This window comes from Enoplosus armatus, chromosome 6, assembly GCF_043641665.1.
Source record: "Enoplosus armatus isolate fEnoArm2 chromosome 6, fEnoArm2.hap1, whole genome shotgun sequence".
Lineage (NCBI taxonomy): Eukaryota > Metazoa > Chordata > Actinopteri > Centrarchiformes > Enoplosidae > Enoplosus > Enoplosus armatus.
Window position 1 is genome coordinate 24,034,270 of NC_092185.1, and position 17,393 is coordinate 24,051,662.

The window sequence follows — 17,393 nt, forward strand, 5'->3', positions numbered from 1 at the left end:
CCCAGCTGGAGCTGGCAGCTGTTTTCAGGTGGGAAAAGCTCTGACAAACCCAGCGTCCAGCAACAAACAGGACGCAGACACAGTTAGTGGCCAGCTGCTAACACGATGGAGCATTTAGCCGCTTGCTAACAGGATCCCCATGACAATTTTAGAAGCAATATTTTGTACTACTGCGCCAAGAGTGGCCAAAGAAACCTGCTAATGCAGGTTCAAATGAAATCTAAACAAAAACAAATCAGCCAGAGTGAGTTGAAAAATGTTAAAATTGTGGTAGGAATATAAAACTGGGTAATCACAACATCCAACAATATGAGACTTTGGTTCCTTTATCTAAATGTCTTAATTGGGGGAGCACACCATTAAGGGTCTTTGAAAATATTGTTGCCTTTTGGCTGAAATGTGACAAGAGAAGAGACAAATGAGAATATGTTCACACATTTTTTGTTGTTTTTTTTTAAACTCCTTGCCGGTAAGCTGCCACAACAAAGGCCTATTCATTTTTGATGAAGCTAAAGGGGTGTCTTGTTCCTATTTCATAATGAATTCAAATGCTCCTGAATACTTTATGCTCTGCTTTGAGGAGTTTCCGTATGTGTAGCAACCAGTGGGGACTGCGTGGGGAAGTGTATGGTGTAGTGTCTCAAACTGCGGGCTGGCGTCCAGACTTTGTCGACTTGTTCCTGTGGGCTCCTGTATCGCATGAACAGCGGCGTGCTTTAATTAACAACAGCATCTCACAGCGTAATGATAAAGGAATTTACTCCAATCAAGGTGGCGGACTGGAAATGTTCCGGGAACCCCGAGGATGAAAGAAGAAGTTGAACTCACCACTCCGTAAGCGACCGTGTCGCTGTAGGACCGGAGCTCAGGGTAGATGTTGGACAGGAACCAGCTGAACGGCCGGCACTGGAGTCTGGATCGCAGGGCTTTTCTCTCCGAAATGTCCCCGATGTCTATTCCTGAGTTCTAGAGAAGGAAAGAAAACACAAACACGTCTGAGTTCACACTTTGTCGGGTGTTTCGCGTACGCTCTAACCTTGGGCAATGCAACAAGTACAATAAGCTTCAACTTCCTAATCGCCGATGTCGCAAGAAATCAAAAATAACAAGCGCAGAATTCGGGGCCTCAGGGTCATTTCGGCACAACCGTGTCCCTGAAATGAAGAGCTTGAAATAATAAGTGAGGGGGAAGACAACAGGAAATGTTTACAGCGCAATCACAGGGAGAAAGGAGTGGAGGTGCGGAGAGGCTGAACTGAGGAAATCTTTTGAAAAGAGGAGTTTTCAGCCTACAACGGAAAATAAAATGAAAGTAGAGAGAGATGGGGAGGCAGAACATGCATATATGTATACACACGGCACAGAGTTTCAGCTGATGTGGGGGCGGGGGGGGGGGGGGGGGGGGGGGGTGTTTGGAGGACTAGTGCTGACAAAAATAATCAAAAAAGTGGAGGGATGAATAAATCCGACAACATTTGATTAGCGATTAATCATTTAAGTCTCATCAACATTGGCTGGATACCACAAACAATATAACACAACATCACATTGGGCTCGATGAAATGACATTTTGCCAAGCATTTTCCACTATTTGTAGACACTTTATGGATAAACAAATGACTTGGTTAACAGAAATATCGTAATAATCAACAGACTCATCAATTATGAACATTGCTGTCACTTGAGGCCGTACATTAGGTAACAGCAGCTGTGAGCGCCGTTTCTAAAAGGTATCTGACGGCTGTCTCACAGTCGACAGAGAAGAATTGGAGACACACGGGACTAAAAGGAGGACCAGCGAAGACAGAGGACACGGAGAGAAGGACAGGACACACCGAGGGTGTTATCAAAGTCTGAAAAGTGACCTGGACTCGGCCTCCTTGTCCAGTTGTGTGCAGGTGCCGATGCCATGAGGAGTTAGGGCAGAGGAGACGGGTGAAGGGAGGGCGGTAATGCTTTAAGGCAACAGCGCTAGCTTGTAGGAAAACACAGGGCCAGGAGCAACGGACAAGATATCTTTGTGCACTGAGCAGGTTTTTCCAGATTTTGGTCTGGATAGTTTTGCTGGACCTGGCAAACCTGAAATAGGGCAAATAGGTCTAAAACACCAGTGTGTGTCATTGTAACCACATTTTAAATTCAAATCCACCTCCAGTGTCCTCTTTGGCTATTATAAAATGACTTGTGCCAATACAACAGCTGTCTTCCACAGGTGCATTCAAACCTCGTTCATGCACGGCCGAGCCTCCAGTGGCCCTCCATGATGGCACTCGTTACGGTTGCTAGGAGATTTGTGACACGGCTTTTGAGCACTAACAGGCGTGCTACACACAGGGAACTGTTTGTTTACCTGCAGAGGAACGTTCCAGGCCATGTAGACGTGACTCTTGTGCTGGTCCATCCAGACCTCGGCCACCCGCAGAGCGTTACGCCGCACGTGGGCTGTCAGGTTCTCCGTGTAGGGTTTGTGGGCGCGCTCGATGTGTGCGATCCGGGAACAGGGCAGGACCTCTACGCTGCCGCCACACTGCCACACCTTTGTGACACACACACACACACACACACACACACACACACACATAAATGCACACACATTTGTGACTGCAGGGACTTCCACAATAAAGGTATGGATATTTTCATGCGGTAAACCTCTATCCTCTGAAGAGGGGATTAAATCCTTGCTGCGAGTGAGCCGGCTTGATAGAATTAGTATGAACAGAAAGGCATCACAGGAGCACACTGGGAATACCCACCCAGGTGCTTACTATTTTTACCATTTTGCAGCTCGTTGACAGTGGAAGCTGTCAAATACGTCTACACAGGCCTCGCTAGCATCATGACAGGCCCGTGAGATATGAAATGAATGTTCCGATTTGGCTCACCATGAATGCAACGCAAGTGTGAAGCCCTCTGGCATGCTTTGACAGTTGTATGTATGTTACGCCGATGTTCATTATTTATTTGTGCTATATCACAGGTATTTAAGCGTCTGTATGTTACAGAGTTCAATGCGGTGCCAAGGCACCAATCAGCATTAAAAATCGTAAAATGATATAAACTGAAATTTCAACTGCATTCTCTCTTCAACTGCTTACACTTGCATCAACACTTCAGCTTCATTCAGTGCTTTCACTTCCACTAAAACCTCAACTTCTTCCAGCACTTCCATTTCAGCTTCCTTCGCTAATTGTGTTCCGGCTGCCACTTCAACTTCTTTTCAGCTAGTTCAAATGTTTCACCTGCACACTTCCAGCAGAGAGTAGACGTAAATGTTTTCTCCTTTTCCACTTAATGTTCAGTCAAATGATGCAAGTGCATGCTAATTTCTATGATAGCACTGCTCACAGTTCGGCACCTCAGGGGCTCAGTGCACCGACCAAAGGAGTGCTGGAGAGTGCCGATTTGAACAGAAACGCCTGCTCTCTCTTTTCCAGTCCTGCATTTTTTTTTTTTGTGTGTGTTTGTGCTATAATCCCTCCTACCAGCCAGCGTCCTCGCCTGTATCCTTCCAAAGCAACTGGAAAGCAAATTCCAAAGGAATCCTCATAGTGCACACACTCGAACCACCTCCAGTGCTTCTACTCCAACTAAAATTTCAACACGTCAACTGCCATTTTAAACGCTTTCATCTCTTACTCTCTGCGGTTGCACTGTCAACGGCTTTCGGCGTGTCACCTGGAAGTGACACTGCTGTCATCCCTTATACCTTAACTGGCGGTTCATCTGCTTTCAGTTGGTTACATTTCAACTGACACTTTCAGCTCAATGTATGACATTGAAATGATTTCAACTCCTTCAAGGGCGTTAAAGCCAATGGAATCTTCAGCTCCTTTGAGCAATTTCACGTCATCTTTGCACTTACACCTGAATTAACACTTCAACTTTATTCAGTGCATTCACTGAAACTTCAACTTCTTTGAGTAGTCCATGTAAATAATTGCCATTTTATTTGCCCCTTCTTTCACTAAATCTGCCCCCCCCCCCGCCATTTCAACTTCTTTCAAACGTTTCAACTACAGTTTTTCAGCAGCAAGCAGATGAAATGTTTTCTTCAGAAAATGTAGCCTTTTCTAGTGGCCACTACAATGTTTAGTCAACTGATGCTTTTGCCATGGTAACCACAATTTCTGACTTTCATGGTAATGAAAACAGATACTAATTTTCATGACAGCACTGCTAAAAAAGTCTGCCGCAGGCAATTTAGGAGTTCAGTGTAACAAGCGCTGGAGAATGATTTAAATAGAAACGGCTGTTCTCTCTATTCCAGTCCTGCACCTTGTTTATGTGTTTGCGCTATAATCTCTCCTGCCGGCCAGCCTCCTTCCCTGTACCCTTCCAAAGCAAAGAGCTACTGCAGAACAACAGTAAAACTGTGGCACTGGCCCGGCGCCCAGGCAGGAGCACAAACCAGAGCCAGGTTCTGAGAATATATACACGCTTCCCTCAGAAATACCTCAACGTTCTCTATAAAGGACTTACAACACGGGGTTAGGGTATAAGGAGCTATTCTTCGAGCATAACAATCTATGTCTGAGCGCGTGGGTGTGCAGAGCGAGATAGAGAAAGGAAAACAAAAAAAAAGCAGTGAAGAGAAAGAGAGGGAGGAAAGATTCAGAGAGAGTGTGAAACATAAAACAGAGAAGGTAAAGGGATAAAAGTGAAGGGAGATAAAGTGGGAACTATAGAGGGAAGATAAAGGAAGTGAAATAGAGGGGGAGAGAGAATAACAGTTTCTCCTCGCCTTCATGAGTCATCCTTTCCAAAAAGCCCCTTCTTTTTTTTTTTTTTTTTTGTCTTGCTATCTTCTCCCTAAATAAAAAAGCCCCCTCCCATGGGATGAAACACGGCCCGGCACCGACCGTTACCCAGAAAACATCTCGGAAAACACCATCGTGACACTGAAGCATTTGCAGTTTATGTGTGTGTGCGTTGGCTTCCAACGTCTGGAACTTATGTCTGGCTGATTTGTACGTGTGTGTGTGTGTGTGTGTGTGTGTCACCCCAACAAAAACGCAGCACATCTACATCCCTAATTGTCTCGCAATTGTCTGTCGCCTTTAACGCGGAACAAATCTCGCATGCGGACTTGTGTCTTTTTTTCTTTTTTCTTTTTTCAAGTTTTAATGAGAAAATGAGAGGCGAAAGGCAACAATAAATGAAGTCGTGAATTATAAATGGCGGCGAGGACGGCCGCACGCTGTGGCAAAAAAAAAAAAAAAAAAAAGACGGCGTGAGACAATGAGCACTAAATATGCACAACATTACGCTTGGGCGCAGATGAAGCGTCATAAAAGCAATCTTTATCACAATGGAAGCGTGCGGGCCGGAGATACGGAGCGCTTCTGCAGAAACTGGAGGGGGGGGGGGGGGGGAACTAAAGTTGATAACAAAAGGCGCCTGTGTTTGGTGTGAGGCAGATGGAAATAGAACAAACTGGCTGTTTTCTGACTTAAACCTTGGGGTGAACTCAACGCATGATGAATTAGTTAAGAGTAAGAGCAATGCCCCCCGGGACACGTTTTGCAGAACTGATTCTGTCAAAATATCACTGCTGATTTACATGATCACTGATCTGCGGGGGGCTCTTTTGCAGCGCAGTCTGCCACTTTGTGCGAAAAATGGAAATATTGACTTTTTCTTGTCATTCTTGATGAGTTTATCGTCGGGAACTGTACGGTGTGAAGTAATTGACGACGATGATGTGCTTGTGTGTGTCGAGGCGGGCGTGTTGGGGGCTACTAATTGACGTCAGGCTCTGACTTCAAATACCCCTGGAAGTGTTTGCCGCGGAAAAAGAAATGTCAATACTCTGGCTGATGTTCCCGCTAACCTTTTGGTGCCTTTCAAACGTTCAAAAGCCTCGCATACGGACAGACGGACGGACGGGGGGGGGGGGGTTAGGGTCTGTCCAGCTCCAGCCACACAGCGAGCTCAACCGTGGCCTTGAAGGGTCTCTCCTCCTGAAACGGGTTCGTTTCAGTTAAGTGTTTGTTGTCACAGCTGCGGAGGGCAACTGATTTGCAGCAACGTGCGTGACTCCCGGACCCTCTTTTAGTGCATAGTGCAAATGTAATGTGGGCAGAGCCGAGGACAGCTGGAGGGAGCATCTCATGTGGGTCAGGGGTGACGTGGCGGCGGCGGCAACATCTCCTCCCGCGGAGAGGCCGGCTGTTCGTGGCCTCGCTGCTTACTCTATGCTGAATGCGCCATCCAAGTCTCCTCTGTGCTAACGTCAACAGTTGTGCTGTGCAGTCGTATACTGAAGAATTACATGCCAAAAGACCTCTACAATAGAGAACTCTGGGTGTTGCAGTAGCACTCATGGTCGCCGCACTGCGAGGAGCTAAGGAGAAAGCCATTATTGGTCTAGTAATACTTGACTGTGGAGGTGTGACATTCAAGCCTCCTACGGAGGAAGTCAAGGCCGAGCCCCGCGCAAAAGCTTTTTACGAGCCAGAGGAAAAGACACATTACCGCCAGTGACCCCCAGTGCGCAGAGGCAACAGGACATTTCAAGCCTTTGGCAGATTTCAGTAATTCATATTCATGACATCATGTCATGTTTATGTTATCAGGTCAAAGCCATTTTAAAGGGGACATTTAGTGAGCCATTATTCATATTGTGAGTATACTCTGCTTGTTTTGAGCTGAGGCTGAACCCAGCCAGCATCTGCTGTCACGGCAACACGGCTGACCCAAACTGATTCCTACTCACTAACCCTTCACTGCAGCCCCACTCACAGCTGTGGAGGGCAATCTGCATTAAGGGGGTTGGTGGGGGGGGGGGGGGGGGCATAAAATGACTGTGGAAAATTGGCCACTCTCTCTAAGCAGGAAAACATCCGCCGCCGAGGATACTGACAGGTGGCCTGCTGTTTCCCTAAAGTATGAATCTCACTCTACCTCCAGTCTTAAAAACCTTCCATGAAGGCCGTTGTTTAGACGACGAGGATCCAGAACCCTGGAACCCTGGTTTTGCATTTTGAGAAAGTTCCCGGGCACAAACAATAGGGAATCGGGGATGGTTGTTCAGGCACGCACAGCCACGTTCCCGGGCACTCACTCACTGAACACAGTCAGTCCAGAGCTAACCGCCGCCACGTGGGAGCACTGAGAAGTCATCGATCGTTCACAGCTGGGGCTGCCGTTCTAACCTGAGAAGAAAAAAAAAGGCTCACCCCTTTGAATCGATATTGCGCGCATCGCATACAGTGAAAATCTGAAAGTAGATTTAGCGAGTCATTGGAAATTGGATATACTTAGCTATATCATGCAAAAGTATTTGATGAATGAACTGAAATCAGCCTCATAAAAAAAACAAACAAAAAAAAAAGAGCACAACTCAGAATGTAGAACAACTACAATTGTGGGGGACAGCAGCCAAGAAGCCATCCTACGGGGAACATATCGCTGTTTGAACAAGACGTCCATCGAGCTGGCTGTGTGTGAAATAATCCAGCGTGAGAGCTGAATAGCCAACACTTTGCTAAGTCGCCGCTGCGCCCCCCCCCCCCCCCCCCCCCCCCTTGCCTCCGGAGACCGGATCAGAGATGAAAATCCCCGCAGCAACCGTTAACGTTAATGAACTGTAGTCAAGCCTGCTGAAAATGATTTCAAACCAGGACCTGCAACACAATTGTCACCATCACAATGTAATAAATGTCACTGATGTGCTGCGCGATGCTGTTGCATTTTATTGAGAATGCCAATTTTGAATGTAGTATTATTACATGAAGTCACAATGGTATCAGGCAGTTGTTACATCATTAGTACTCAGCTCAGTTTGCGTGAGTCAGACTGAATGAATAATGTGGATGACTGATAAAGCCCCCATTCTGTCAAAGGAAAGGTCATTCTTCTTTTCCTGTATACTGGATATGTCTGCTATTCAGGATATTTCAATGCGAACAGTGACAATGGCGGCTGCTTCTACTGTACACGGCACGCACGTGTTGCAGATATTTTTAGACTACAAAGGGCAGTACGCTGGGCTGCAGAGATGTACAGCGTCGGCACGCTGTTGCCATGGCTGTGGCCGCTAAAAGCCAGCGCGGGCTCTCGGCTCGCCGACTCACCCGGATGCCGAGCTCCACGTTTTCCCCGCCGTAAATTTCCATGCCTTCGTCCAGCAGGCCGATCTCCTCAAAGTACTTCCTGTCCACCACAAAGCAGCCAATCAGAGCGGGGCTCCTGAAAGGGAGGGAAGAGAGGAGGTCAGAGAGCGGGAAATGAGCTGCATGCGTTGAGGGGTTTAAATGCAAAACCTTTCTTTCAAGACACACACGAGCACAGTCTGAATCCACACTGGGCACCGAGGCCCCCCCCCCGAAGTGTGCAGCACATTTGAGGCCTTACCCTTTCATAATAAAGCAAGCAGATGTTTCATCGACATCAAACTGAATCAACAGGAGAGAAAAATAACTCTTATTAGTATTCATGCTGTCAGTCCCACACATCTCCTATTATCAATATGAGATACAGCACCGCTGCAAAAACAGCTTGTTTGGGTGAATTTCTCTCCCCCGTGGATACACAGATTGGCAAACAGCCAGGAACTCTGAAACCCAAAAATGCTAATAGGAACGAGGCCCTCCCACTACCGGCTCTTCTCCCTACAGCCTCCGGGATAACAGCACAATGAAATCACAAGGAACACATCAAACATCAGAGTCACGTGCTTCGTACCGTTGTAGTCCATCACAATGGGTACGTGAGGTGAACGAAGCCTTCACATGCAGCGTCAGGTTCATGAAATGCTTACATAAAGAAAAGAGTAATAGCAGCTTGAGGCTAGCGAATGCAACTTTATTTCAACCCGGTTACATTTGTGAAAGAAATGTGTCGACTGTGTCTGCCTGGAATTACAAAATGTTAATGACGTTTAAATCGGATATTCCCACGGACTGTGCCGCCCCAAACTTTGCTCTTCTTCTTCTGCTGGACGTACGTTACGTCTGCTGCTCAGTCCGCACCAGTGGCTGGCACAGTCCTATAGAAATGTTGCTTTCACCCCGGGCAAACATTTGACTTTCCGTGTTTTGATTTTTACCCTTAAGGTTTGATTAGGGAATGCCATGTGCCCAACAACGTGACGTCCTGGAGAGATTTCAGTGACCGTGACCTTAACTGTGTTAGCCCCCGCCCCGTTCAGACCGGGTTTATTTCTCTCGGGGAGGTGGGGTGATTTAAACATGACCTGTGCTGGTCAGCGATTTTAAACCCCGTCCGCGTCATTTTTCGCCACATTAATAAGTACAGCTGCAATCGCCTTCTGTTTTCTTTTATGCGGGAAAAGCTGTCCATTTGAATATGACGTCAAAACGGATAATTAATACAAGGTGAACAATGACCCATTTGGCGTTCGATATACGTCTCTCCCTTTGCGCCTCCCCTTCAGCTATTCGGTGCCCATTGGGGAGCCTTTTGGCTTTGTCATCATGGCACGTCCTGTAATGGTTAAAATACCGTCTGGAACGATTAGTTAAATTACCGAGGAGCTTAGTGAGTATTCAATTCCCCACCTCCCCCCTGTATGAATGGGGCTTTAGACTATAAAGTTTAAATGATGTGGTTTTAACAACATGAGACTTACAACTGACCATGTCCTCTGATAAGTTTTTATACTCTCAGAGCACGTAAAACAGCTTAGTATTAGTACGATTTAGCTACAGAGGAGTACAAATCCTTGATAAACAGCATGGGCAGATTAACCTGTTAGGGGGGGGGGGGGGGGGTCCAGGGGCAAAACTTTGCCGTTGGGCCCACAAGCTCACCTGCTGCTCCTCTGTGCACTACACATGGCAGCTTCAGTACTTGCCAAGAGACCAGAGGAACTCCTATATAAGAATATTACTACCAGGTTGTCCATGTACAGCGTCCTACGGTAACACAATATAATGTTTAAATCCCCCGTGCATGCGACAGTTTGTTTGTTTTTGTTCTCAATCAGGAAAAGTGAAATCAAATCAAATACATATTTACTTCAGAACGTAGTCATTTCTTTGTCAAAACTGCCTTGGAAGTGATTAAACGGCGACAAGGCTCTAAAGTGGTGCTTGACAAATTGCGCTCGGGAAAAAGTACTTAAGAAGATAGAGAAACAAATGATTGGGGGGAATTCATCTTCCTCCATTACGATATTGAGCTGGATACGGCCTCTTGTCTTTGTTCAGATCTATAAACACTGCATCACTGGCTTGCTTGCCGTGAACCACAACAACAGACGGTATTATCCTCTTGCAGATATTGGCGAGTAGGCAATTTTGCTGTTGTTGCTGGGCTGGTTTTCCCTCTCGTCGCCTCCCGCAGCGCGTCTAAGCAATCTTTATCTGTCATACCGAGCAGATGTTTTCCTGGCCCCGTTAACGGCATTGAAGAGCTGGATCATTACATCCACTTCACTGTGCATTGACTGCGCGTACCGTCGGTCGCGAAAATGACCTGCTTTCCTTTTTGAATTCGTGTGACTGCCCACCGCCCCTGATGAGACTCCAGATTTTCACGTGTTACAATGAACTGTGCTTTTTGGCTGTGCTGCATCCCCCAGGTTTTATATGGGTTGGAGTATTGACACTACACTTAGCAGAATTTACATACATAATTATTCATGGGGATTAGTGTTCAAGAAATTATAATGTAAAAATAATGAGCTTAGTAAGTGATCTTATCAAACCTACTTCAATATGCTTCCAGTCAAATTATTAATAATTAATACTGCACTGGCAGCGTCTCACTTCTTTCATGATAACAAGACATTTTCTTCAATGCAAACTGCCGAGAAGGTTTCTGTCTTTTCAATGATTTTCAAATTCCTCGTCCAACGTTGTGCAACTATTTTACCCTAAAATCACTTTGACGGTACGCTGAACTATGTAACTAGGGTTGAATTAGTACAATCTGCCGCACGAAGTGTGTTAGCGCCTTGCGGCACTGCGTCACACAAGGGTCATGGCGGAGGTGAGGAGGCCGGAGAGGACGTTTGACGGAGGAAGCCAAGACGAGAAAAAGAGAGAGTGAGCAAGCAAGAGGCCAGAAAAGTGTAAATCTCCGACTGGCTTCTCGCCGTTGGTGAGAGCTTCGCGTAATAAAAGGCAAGGCCGACGCCGAGCCGGACTAGTAAGTAACACCAGCTTGCTACGTCTTGCGTTGTCGCTCTCGCTTGATGTTTGGCTTTGTTAGCAAAGTTGTCGACCACGCTTTAGGAAGTCAGGTGACTTAGCAGCGTTGGGGTGGACGAACAGGTCAAACACAGGACCTTCAACCAGGAGACTACTGTTCGTGTCCCACGTGAAGCTACTTTTTAACCATGATCTTTTCCTAAACCTAAACGTCAAAGTCGTTTTTTGGAACCCCCTTTCTAACGTGGGGTTAACGTTGCGAAACGATCACAGTTCGGCTCGGTTTAGACACCAAAAACTAATTAGGCTTTCTGGCAGAAACCCCTGAGGGCAAGTCAGCCCTCCAAATCCAAATCCTTCTGCTCGTCAACAAATGCACGTGTACACTGACGGTGAACTGCTCTCCGAAAAACTGTAATTCTTGCATAATGCTGCTTTGAGTTGAAAAACAAAAGTCTTTCAGCTCTCCCTGTATTCACCTGATAGGGGCCGTGTGGTTGCGTTGTATCCACCAGGACTTTGGCGGGTTGAGGTATCGACACCACAGCTCCCAGTCAAAGCCCTGAGCAGACAGCGGGTACTCCTCGATCTCAAAGGTGTCGTACTTGATGTTGTCAAAGGAGGGAGACACCACCCTGGTCCGGTCCTCCTTTATTCGCTGCAGAATAGGTTCTGCCCTGTGGGACGACACAACACAGGGATTATTATAACATTCAAGCAGAAACGTGAAAAGTAGAACAAGTGAAATGGAAGTGTTTTTCAAATGTCTGCAGTCAAGTCAAGTTTTCAAAGACTTGCACAAAATATGATCCAAAAATAATATGCAATCTGAACTACCAAGACTACGTTAGCTCAAACAAGATGTGGCCATCCATTAAAAAAAGACTAAATCTCAGACTTCTTCCTTTTGTTGAAGCCCCTGAAAGACAGAAATCTCTGCGGCAGAATATAGGGAGTTCATGTGGGACCCCATTATTCAGAGTAAGAAGCTGATTGGGAAAGTTTTCAGGGCCTTTAATGCTGGACATCTACTATCTATCTACATCAATCATAAAATATTAATAACGTCCAAAAATGGCTGAAATCTTTATGCTAACCCTGAGTCAAATGATAATAATACTGAAATGAGTATCAGCAGTATGGAAGGGGTTTGCGTATAGAACCAAAGCCACCAAGAATAATTGACTGCAGCTCTTCTGAGCTTTTTAGCCTCTTTTAGCTCCTTGTTTTGTTGCAGTCTGCGGTGGTGTTATTGCGTTGGGCACGTCATTTATGTACTCAGCTCCGATTGGGAAATGATCTTCTCAAGTAGCCACTATACCGGCGCACAACGAAGTGATTCTTGTCTCGTCTTACCATGTTTACAAGACACAACAGCTCATAAAAAAGTTATTGAAGAGAAGTGGGATGCTTTTGACAGCAACAACTTTGCTTTAAGTACTTTCATGTAGCTGAGCGGAGTAGAAAAAGAACCCTGCCCTTTCTTTTGACGAGGGAATCAAGAAGAGCGTGGCAGTATCGTTGATCCCACGCGTTAGTGGACATCTGAGCCTTTCTCAACGTCCCTTTTGAGTCTGTGAAGTTGTTGTGCGTGTCCTTCATTTATCTCCAGTGTTTAGAGTCAGTCGGTTTGGACGGGACGTCGACCCTTGTTTCAAGCAGCAGCAGGCAGTTGTGTGAAGTCATTTTCATGAGAAGAAAGTTGAAAAGATCCAGACATTGGTGGGGGAACCAAATAACAAGAATTCTCCTTTTATCTTACACGTTTGTCATGAGTATCATTGTTGCTCTGTGCCCCCCCCCCCTTGTGTAAATTGGCAAGCGTTTATGGTGAGTATAACAGTAGAGTGAGGGTGAATTCCCTCATCAAAATTACATAAAGAACAGGACAAACAAGTATGCTATGGTAAATGCAACAAGCGAAAGATCACCTGGATGAAAAGAGGAAATGAAATACAGTGCGAGGGAGCGTCAGTCCATGCTTGAAGCTAGGGAGTGAGTCTGCAGTGCCGACTGGATTAGGAGGGTCAATCCACCAGTGAGAAGTCAGGATGGAGCTGAATCAAGGACTGAGGGAGTGCTGGCCCGGGAGGCTCCTCAGGGGAAGGCAGTGAGAGTAGTAAGGCACTGGCTGGCATGGGAAGTCCTGGAGAGTTCGAGCGCACCCTACTTAGCCTTGTCAGCCGTTCCCAGGGTTTAATTTAAGAGGAAGCGCAGGAAGCGGTGTTAGAATTCACCGAGGAGTTGCGAGGGCCAGCAGAGAGCCCCTCTAGAACCCCCAAGCCCAAATAGGCGACGACTAGAGCCTGGACTACAAACGCAGCGCGGCCCTTGATCAGGTAATATCGGATTCAGCGGGTGTTGAGCTGCAGGGCTGCGGCTGCGATGGCGGGTGGATTACGATTCACAGAGGCTCGTCGGCAGCCTGGGCAGCAATCACAGGGGCGCTGCCGATACAGAGGTGCTGCTGAGGGCTGAAGAGGAGCACTTCACGTCGGAGAGATGGAGCAGGTGTTCTTCTGTCGGACACAGATAACAGCTGCACGGAGGCAGATATGCTGTTTGTTTGAACGTGCTTCAGAGTATAAACCACCTGAAGCACGCTGACTCATCCACTGATTTCTAGCACGACTGAAACTCTTCAGAGTTCATATAAACAATGTATCTTTCTTAAATCTGTTCTTTTTTTTTTTTTAAAGCCCACTGAAAACTTTTTCTTTTTCTATAACATTAAAAAACGAAATTAAATCAGCAAAAAAAAAAAAATCACATTTGAAATTTTGAGTTTAACCATTTAAGCATTAGTCAGATTTATCGTGTCCCTCTTCACTGCATAAAAAAAACAAATTCAACAACTTTTTATGTTATGTTTTCAAACGTATCAAAAACAGAAGAAATAAAAAGCAATCAAACATCAAAATCACCGCCTTAAAAACCAGCTAACAACTTGAAAACATCTGCCAACACGACTAGTTTACTGGAGCTCGGCGGTCATGAAAGCCGCGACAGGGCAGAGATGGAAAGAAGCGGCGCGGCAAACAGAGCTCAAATCAGACTCGTCACTACCCCGCTAACCGCTTCGCGGACGGGTCACTGGCTGCTTGTGGAAGACGGATATCCTTCGCTGTCCGACAGCAGCTTCTCTGCGGTATTACACGTTCCCTGGCTCTCTCTCACCCCTGCTATACATGAACACAAGACAAGAGAGCGCCTGTATACATACATATACACACATATATATATATATATATCTCCTTTGAAGGGGTGCCATATTCTGTTTGTAATATTGAATACACTTAAACCCCCCCCCCCCCCAACTCTCAACAGATACTGATTCAAACGTTGCCAAATTCTGGTTAGAGCACAAGGAGTACGTGGGAGTGCGTCACCTTTTGCCGCCTGAGCCCCGCCCTCTTTGAACCAGTGAGAAGGGTACAAAGACATAACAGAAATCTCTCACAGCCAACAGCTGTTCTAACTGAAAATAGCACGTTGGACGGGAAAGAAGAACGAGAGAATACAGTTTCAGGGCCTTTAATGTAAGACGGAAAGGTTCAGGATTAGACAAAAGAGACCAATCAAACAGTTAATTCTCCATGTCGTCTTTTATACTTCCTTACAGAATTGTAAAAGGTCAGACCTGAAAGTCCCTCACGTGACCAGAGAAGTGAAATATCTTCGCTTTCTAATGGAACAAAAAAATAAAAAATCCCACTTCTGGTTATTGACAAAGAAAAGAGGATTTACATCGTCGCGCTCTGAAGAAAACAACTCTTCATCTGCTTCAAAGTGATGCTATTGATCTGGAGGAGACATGACGGCTGACTGGAGAGGGAAAAAACGATTTCTTTACATTCTCAGTCTCGTGGGACGAACAGCCGGGGGCTGTCGTTTCAATGCAAACTACCCTTGACTGCCCCACGAGAGGGGAAACGCAAACCGTGAAGCACCTCACAGCCACTCGTGTTCTATCAGCTCGGCCCCACCGAGGTATGATAATAACATCGCAAAGTCCCGACATCAGAGGGGAGGACGGGCTCTGTTGTTCATTAAGAGGTAAACCTCGCCTCTGGCTCACTGTTAACAGTTCTATGGCCACACGTAAACACTGCAACCTAAATACATACAGTGAGCCCACCCAGAAAGCCCTGGAATCTAGTTATTGGGGGGTGGGGGTGGATTTGCCTACTTAATGTGACCTCCACACGAGGCCAGGGGCCAGTTAATGAACCAACATTAATAGGCCTCAGGTCTTTCAGCCAGAAAGCCACACCAGTGTTGTTTGTATTTCTACCGATGACGTTCGAGAACAAAAGGCTGTCTCGCTCTGCACATTCCAGCGTTCTCTGAATTTGCACCATTTTCTCTCAGTTTTCCTACAATCTCTTCTCGGGAGTTGAGCATTTGGATTTTGTTTCCATGGCGCTTTCTGTTTGTCGTGGACTGCCTTAACTTCCGCCGGAGCAGCGTCATCCATAATATATATACCACTTTTGAATTGAAGTTAGTCATCAGATCATGTGTAGAGTCTGACGGTTGTCTTGGGGTCCTTGAAAGTGGCTGCTCAAAGAGAGCTCCCCAGAGATCATTTATGACTCCCTTTGTAGATCTGTGCTGAATGTGTGGGAAGTATCAAAGAGCACACAGAACGGCTCAGACAAGGCCGAGTTCTTGACAGCTGCGGAGATACTGAGACCCTTTAGTGATGACAAGGTTCAGGGTATGACTAAGAGAGTGAGTCGGCCCCCGTGCGTGCCGCGGCAGGCTGAAGGCACCAAGCAGTGCATTTAGTTCCTCGGCTCGGCTGTTCTTCGGATGATCGACAGTCATATCTGGTGTCCTTACCCTACGCATGGTGCCACGTATGATACACTTAACTGGCTACCGCCTCACCTCCAGGAGCCATTTCCATTGGTCGCTCTTTGTCTTCAAATCAGATCCTGACAACTGTCCTTTATACATAAAACAGCTTTCGGCTCCATTCAGGTCACCATACCCACAGTCGACCACGTTTTTTTCTATTGTGGGAACTGGGAGACATGCTTTCAAGTTTAAAGGTCGATTACTTAAGTAGACTTCTGACATCATGTTTTTTGGCCTGTTCGTACATTTCATTTTTTTTTTGCATTATTTTAGTCCATATGACACTCGTAACAGACGCAGTAGGTGTGGTTTGGGATGGTGGGCGAGCCCTCAGGCGTATGTCCTTGTTGACGTTACTATATCAATTGCGAGGACCCCCCTTGAAAACGGGGATGGCGCGTCTCAAGGGGTTTATCCCCTCATTAATACGTTTCGGGAATCTACGAGCAAGCTGAACCCCCCTGATGTGACAAGACAATCGAAATCCGCACAAAGGAGCTGATCCAGTGAGGGTAGTCGCAGCGCTTGCTTGACGCAACCGCGCGTCGGTCGAAAGTTAAATAAAGTTTTTGTGTGCAAATGAGATCATTTGGGCTAGCATTACAGGGTTTAACAGATACGTAACATGGCGTAAATTAGAAAAGTTAACAACTTTCCCCTGAAAAGTGCTTCTTGGTTCTGTTTCTGGCTACGACAGGCATAGTATGGGAGCACACAGCGCCCTGACTTGAACCGAGAGTTTCTATAAATAGACGCCTCGGCAAGACTTGGAGCTTCAGCTCTTGGAGTTGTCTGCTATAATTAAGACTCACGGTTTGTCTTGAGGTGGTGGTGGGGGAGGGGGGCCCCCCCCGGCTTGCACGAGTGTAATGTTAGCTCGATGTTCATGGATAACTCATGTGGTGAAAGATGCTAAAAACGCTCCGTCACCTCCAGTGACACCTTTGGCATTGCACATAGTCATTTCATTCATTGTCAATATCAACATGTTCAAATCGTCTTCATGAGGGTTGAGACGGAAATTGTTTTCTTTCACAACTACTGGACAATAGCCAGTAGGTCTCATCATGTAATTATGTTATTTTAGGTGTTCTCCATGTACGTGGAGATGCTTGAGGATTCTTGTGTTTACAGTCAGACAATCTCTGTAACATAAAACACCCTATAATCACTCGTGTTTGACTCAAAATAGCAGATAATTGCAATGTATGGTAGGGACAATTATGCAGATCGGGCAGTCAGTGCTTTGTTGGTAATTATACAGTAATTTCTCAATTTCTACGAAAATAATATATATATAATGTATGTGTGTGTGTGGGGGGGGGGGTTCAGAGCACAGGGGGGCGCACAGAGGAAGGAGGATTAAGAAGGAAGGTGTCAGAGGAGGAAGACAAAGGAAAGGGAGAGGAGAAA

General features: G+C 46.2%; 1 protein-coding gene across 1 annotated transcript in view; it reads right to left on the reverse strand.

The window, feature by feature from the left end:
- The window catches only part of galnt18a (UDP-N-acetyl-alpha-D-galactosamine:polypeptide N-acetylgalactosaminyltransferase 18a), a 127,027-nt gene that overhangs the window by 25,802 nt on the left and 83,832 nt on the right, over positions 1-17,393 (reverse strand). The window contains exons 5-8 of the mRNA XM_070907360.1: positions 11,597-11,794; positions 8,076-8,190; positions 2,351-2,536; positions 829-966 (exon numbers count right to left, since the gene is read on the reverse strand). Of these exons, the coding sequence (XP_070763461.1) occupies positions 829-966; positions 2,351-2,536; positions 8,076-8,190; positions 11,597-11,794 (637 nt within the window). The remainder of the gene's footprint in view (positions 1-828; positions 967-2,350; positions 2,537-8,075; positions 8,191-11,596; positions 11,795-17,393) is intronic.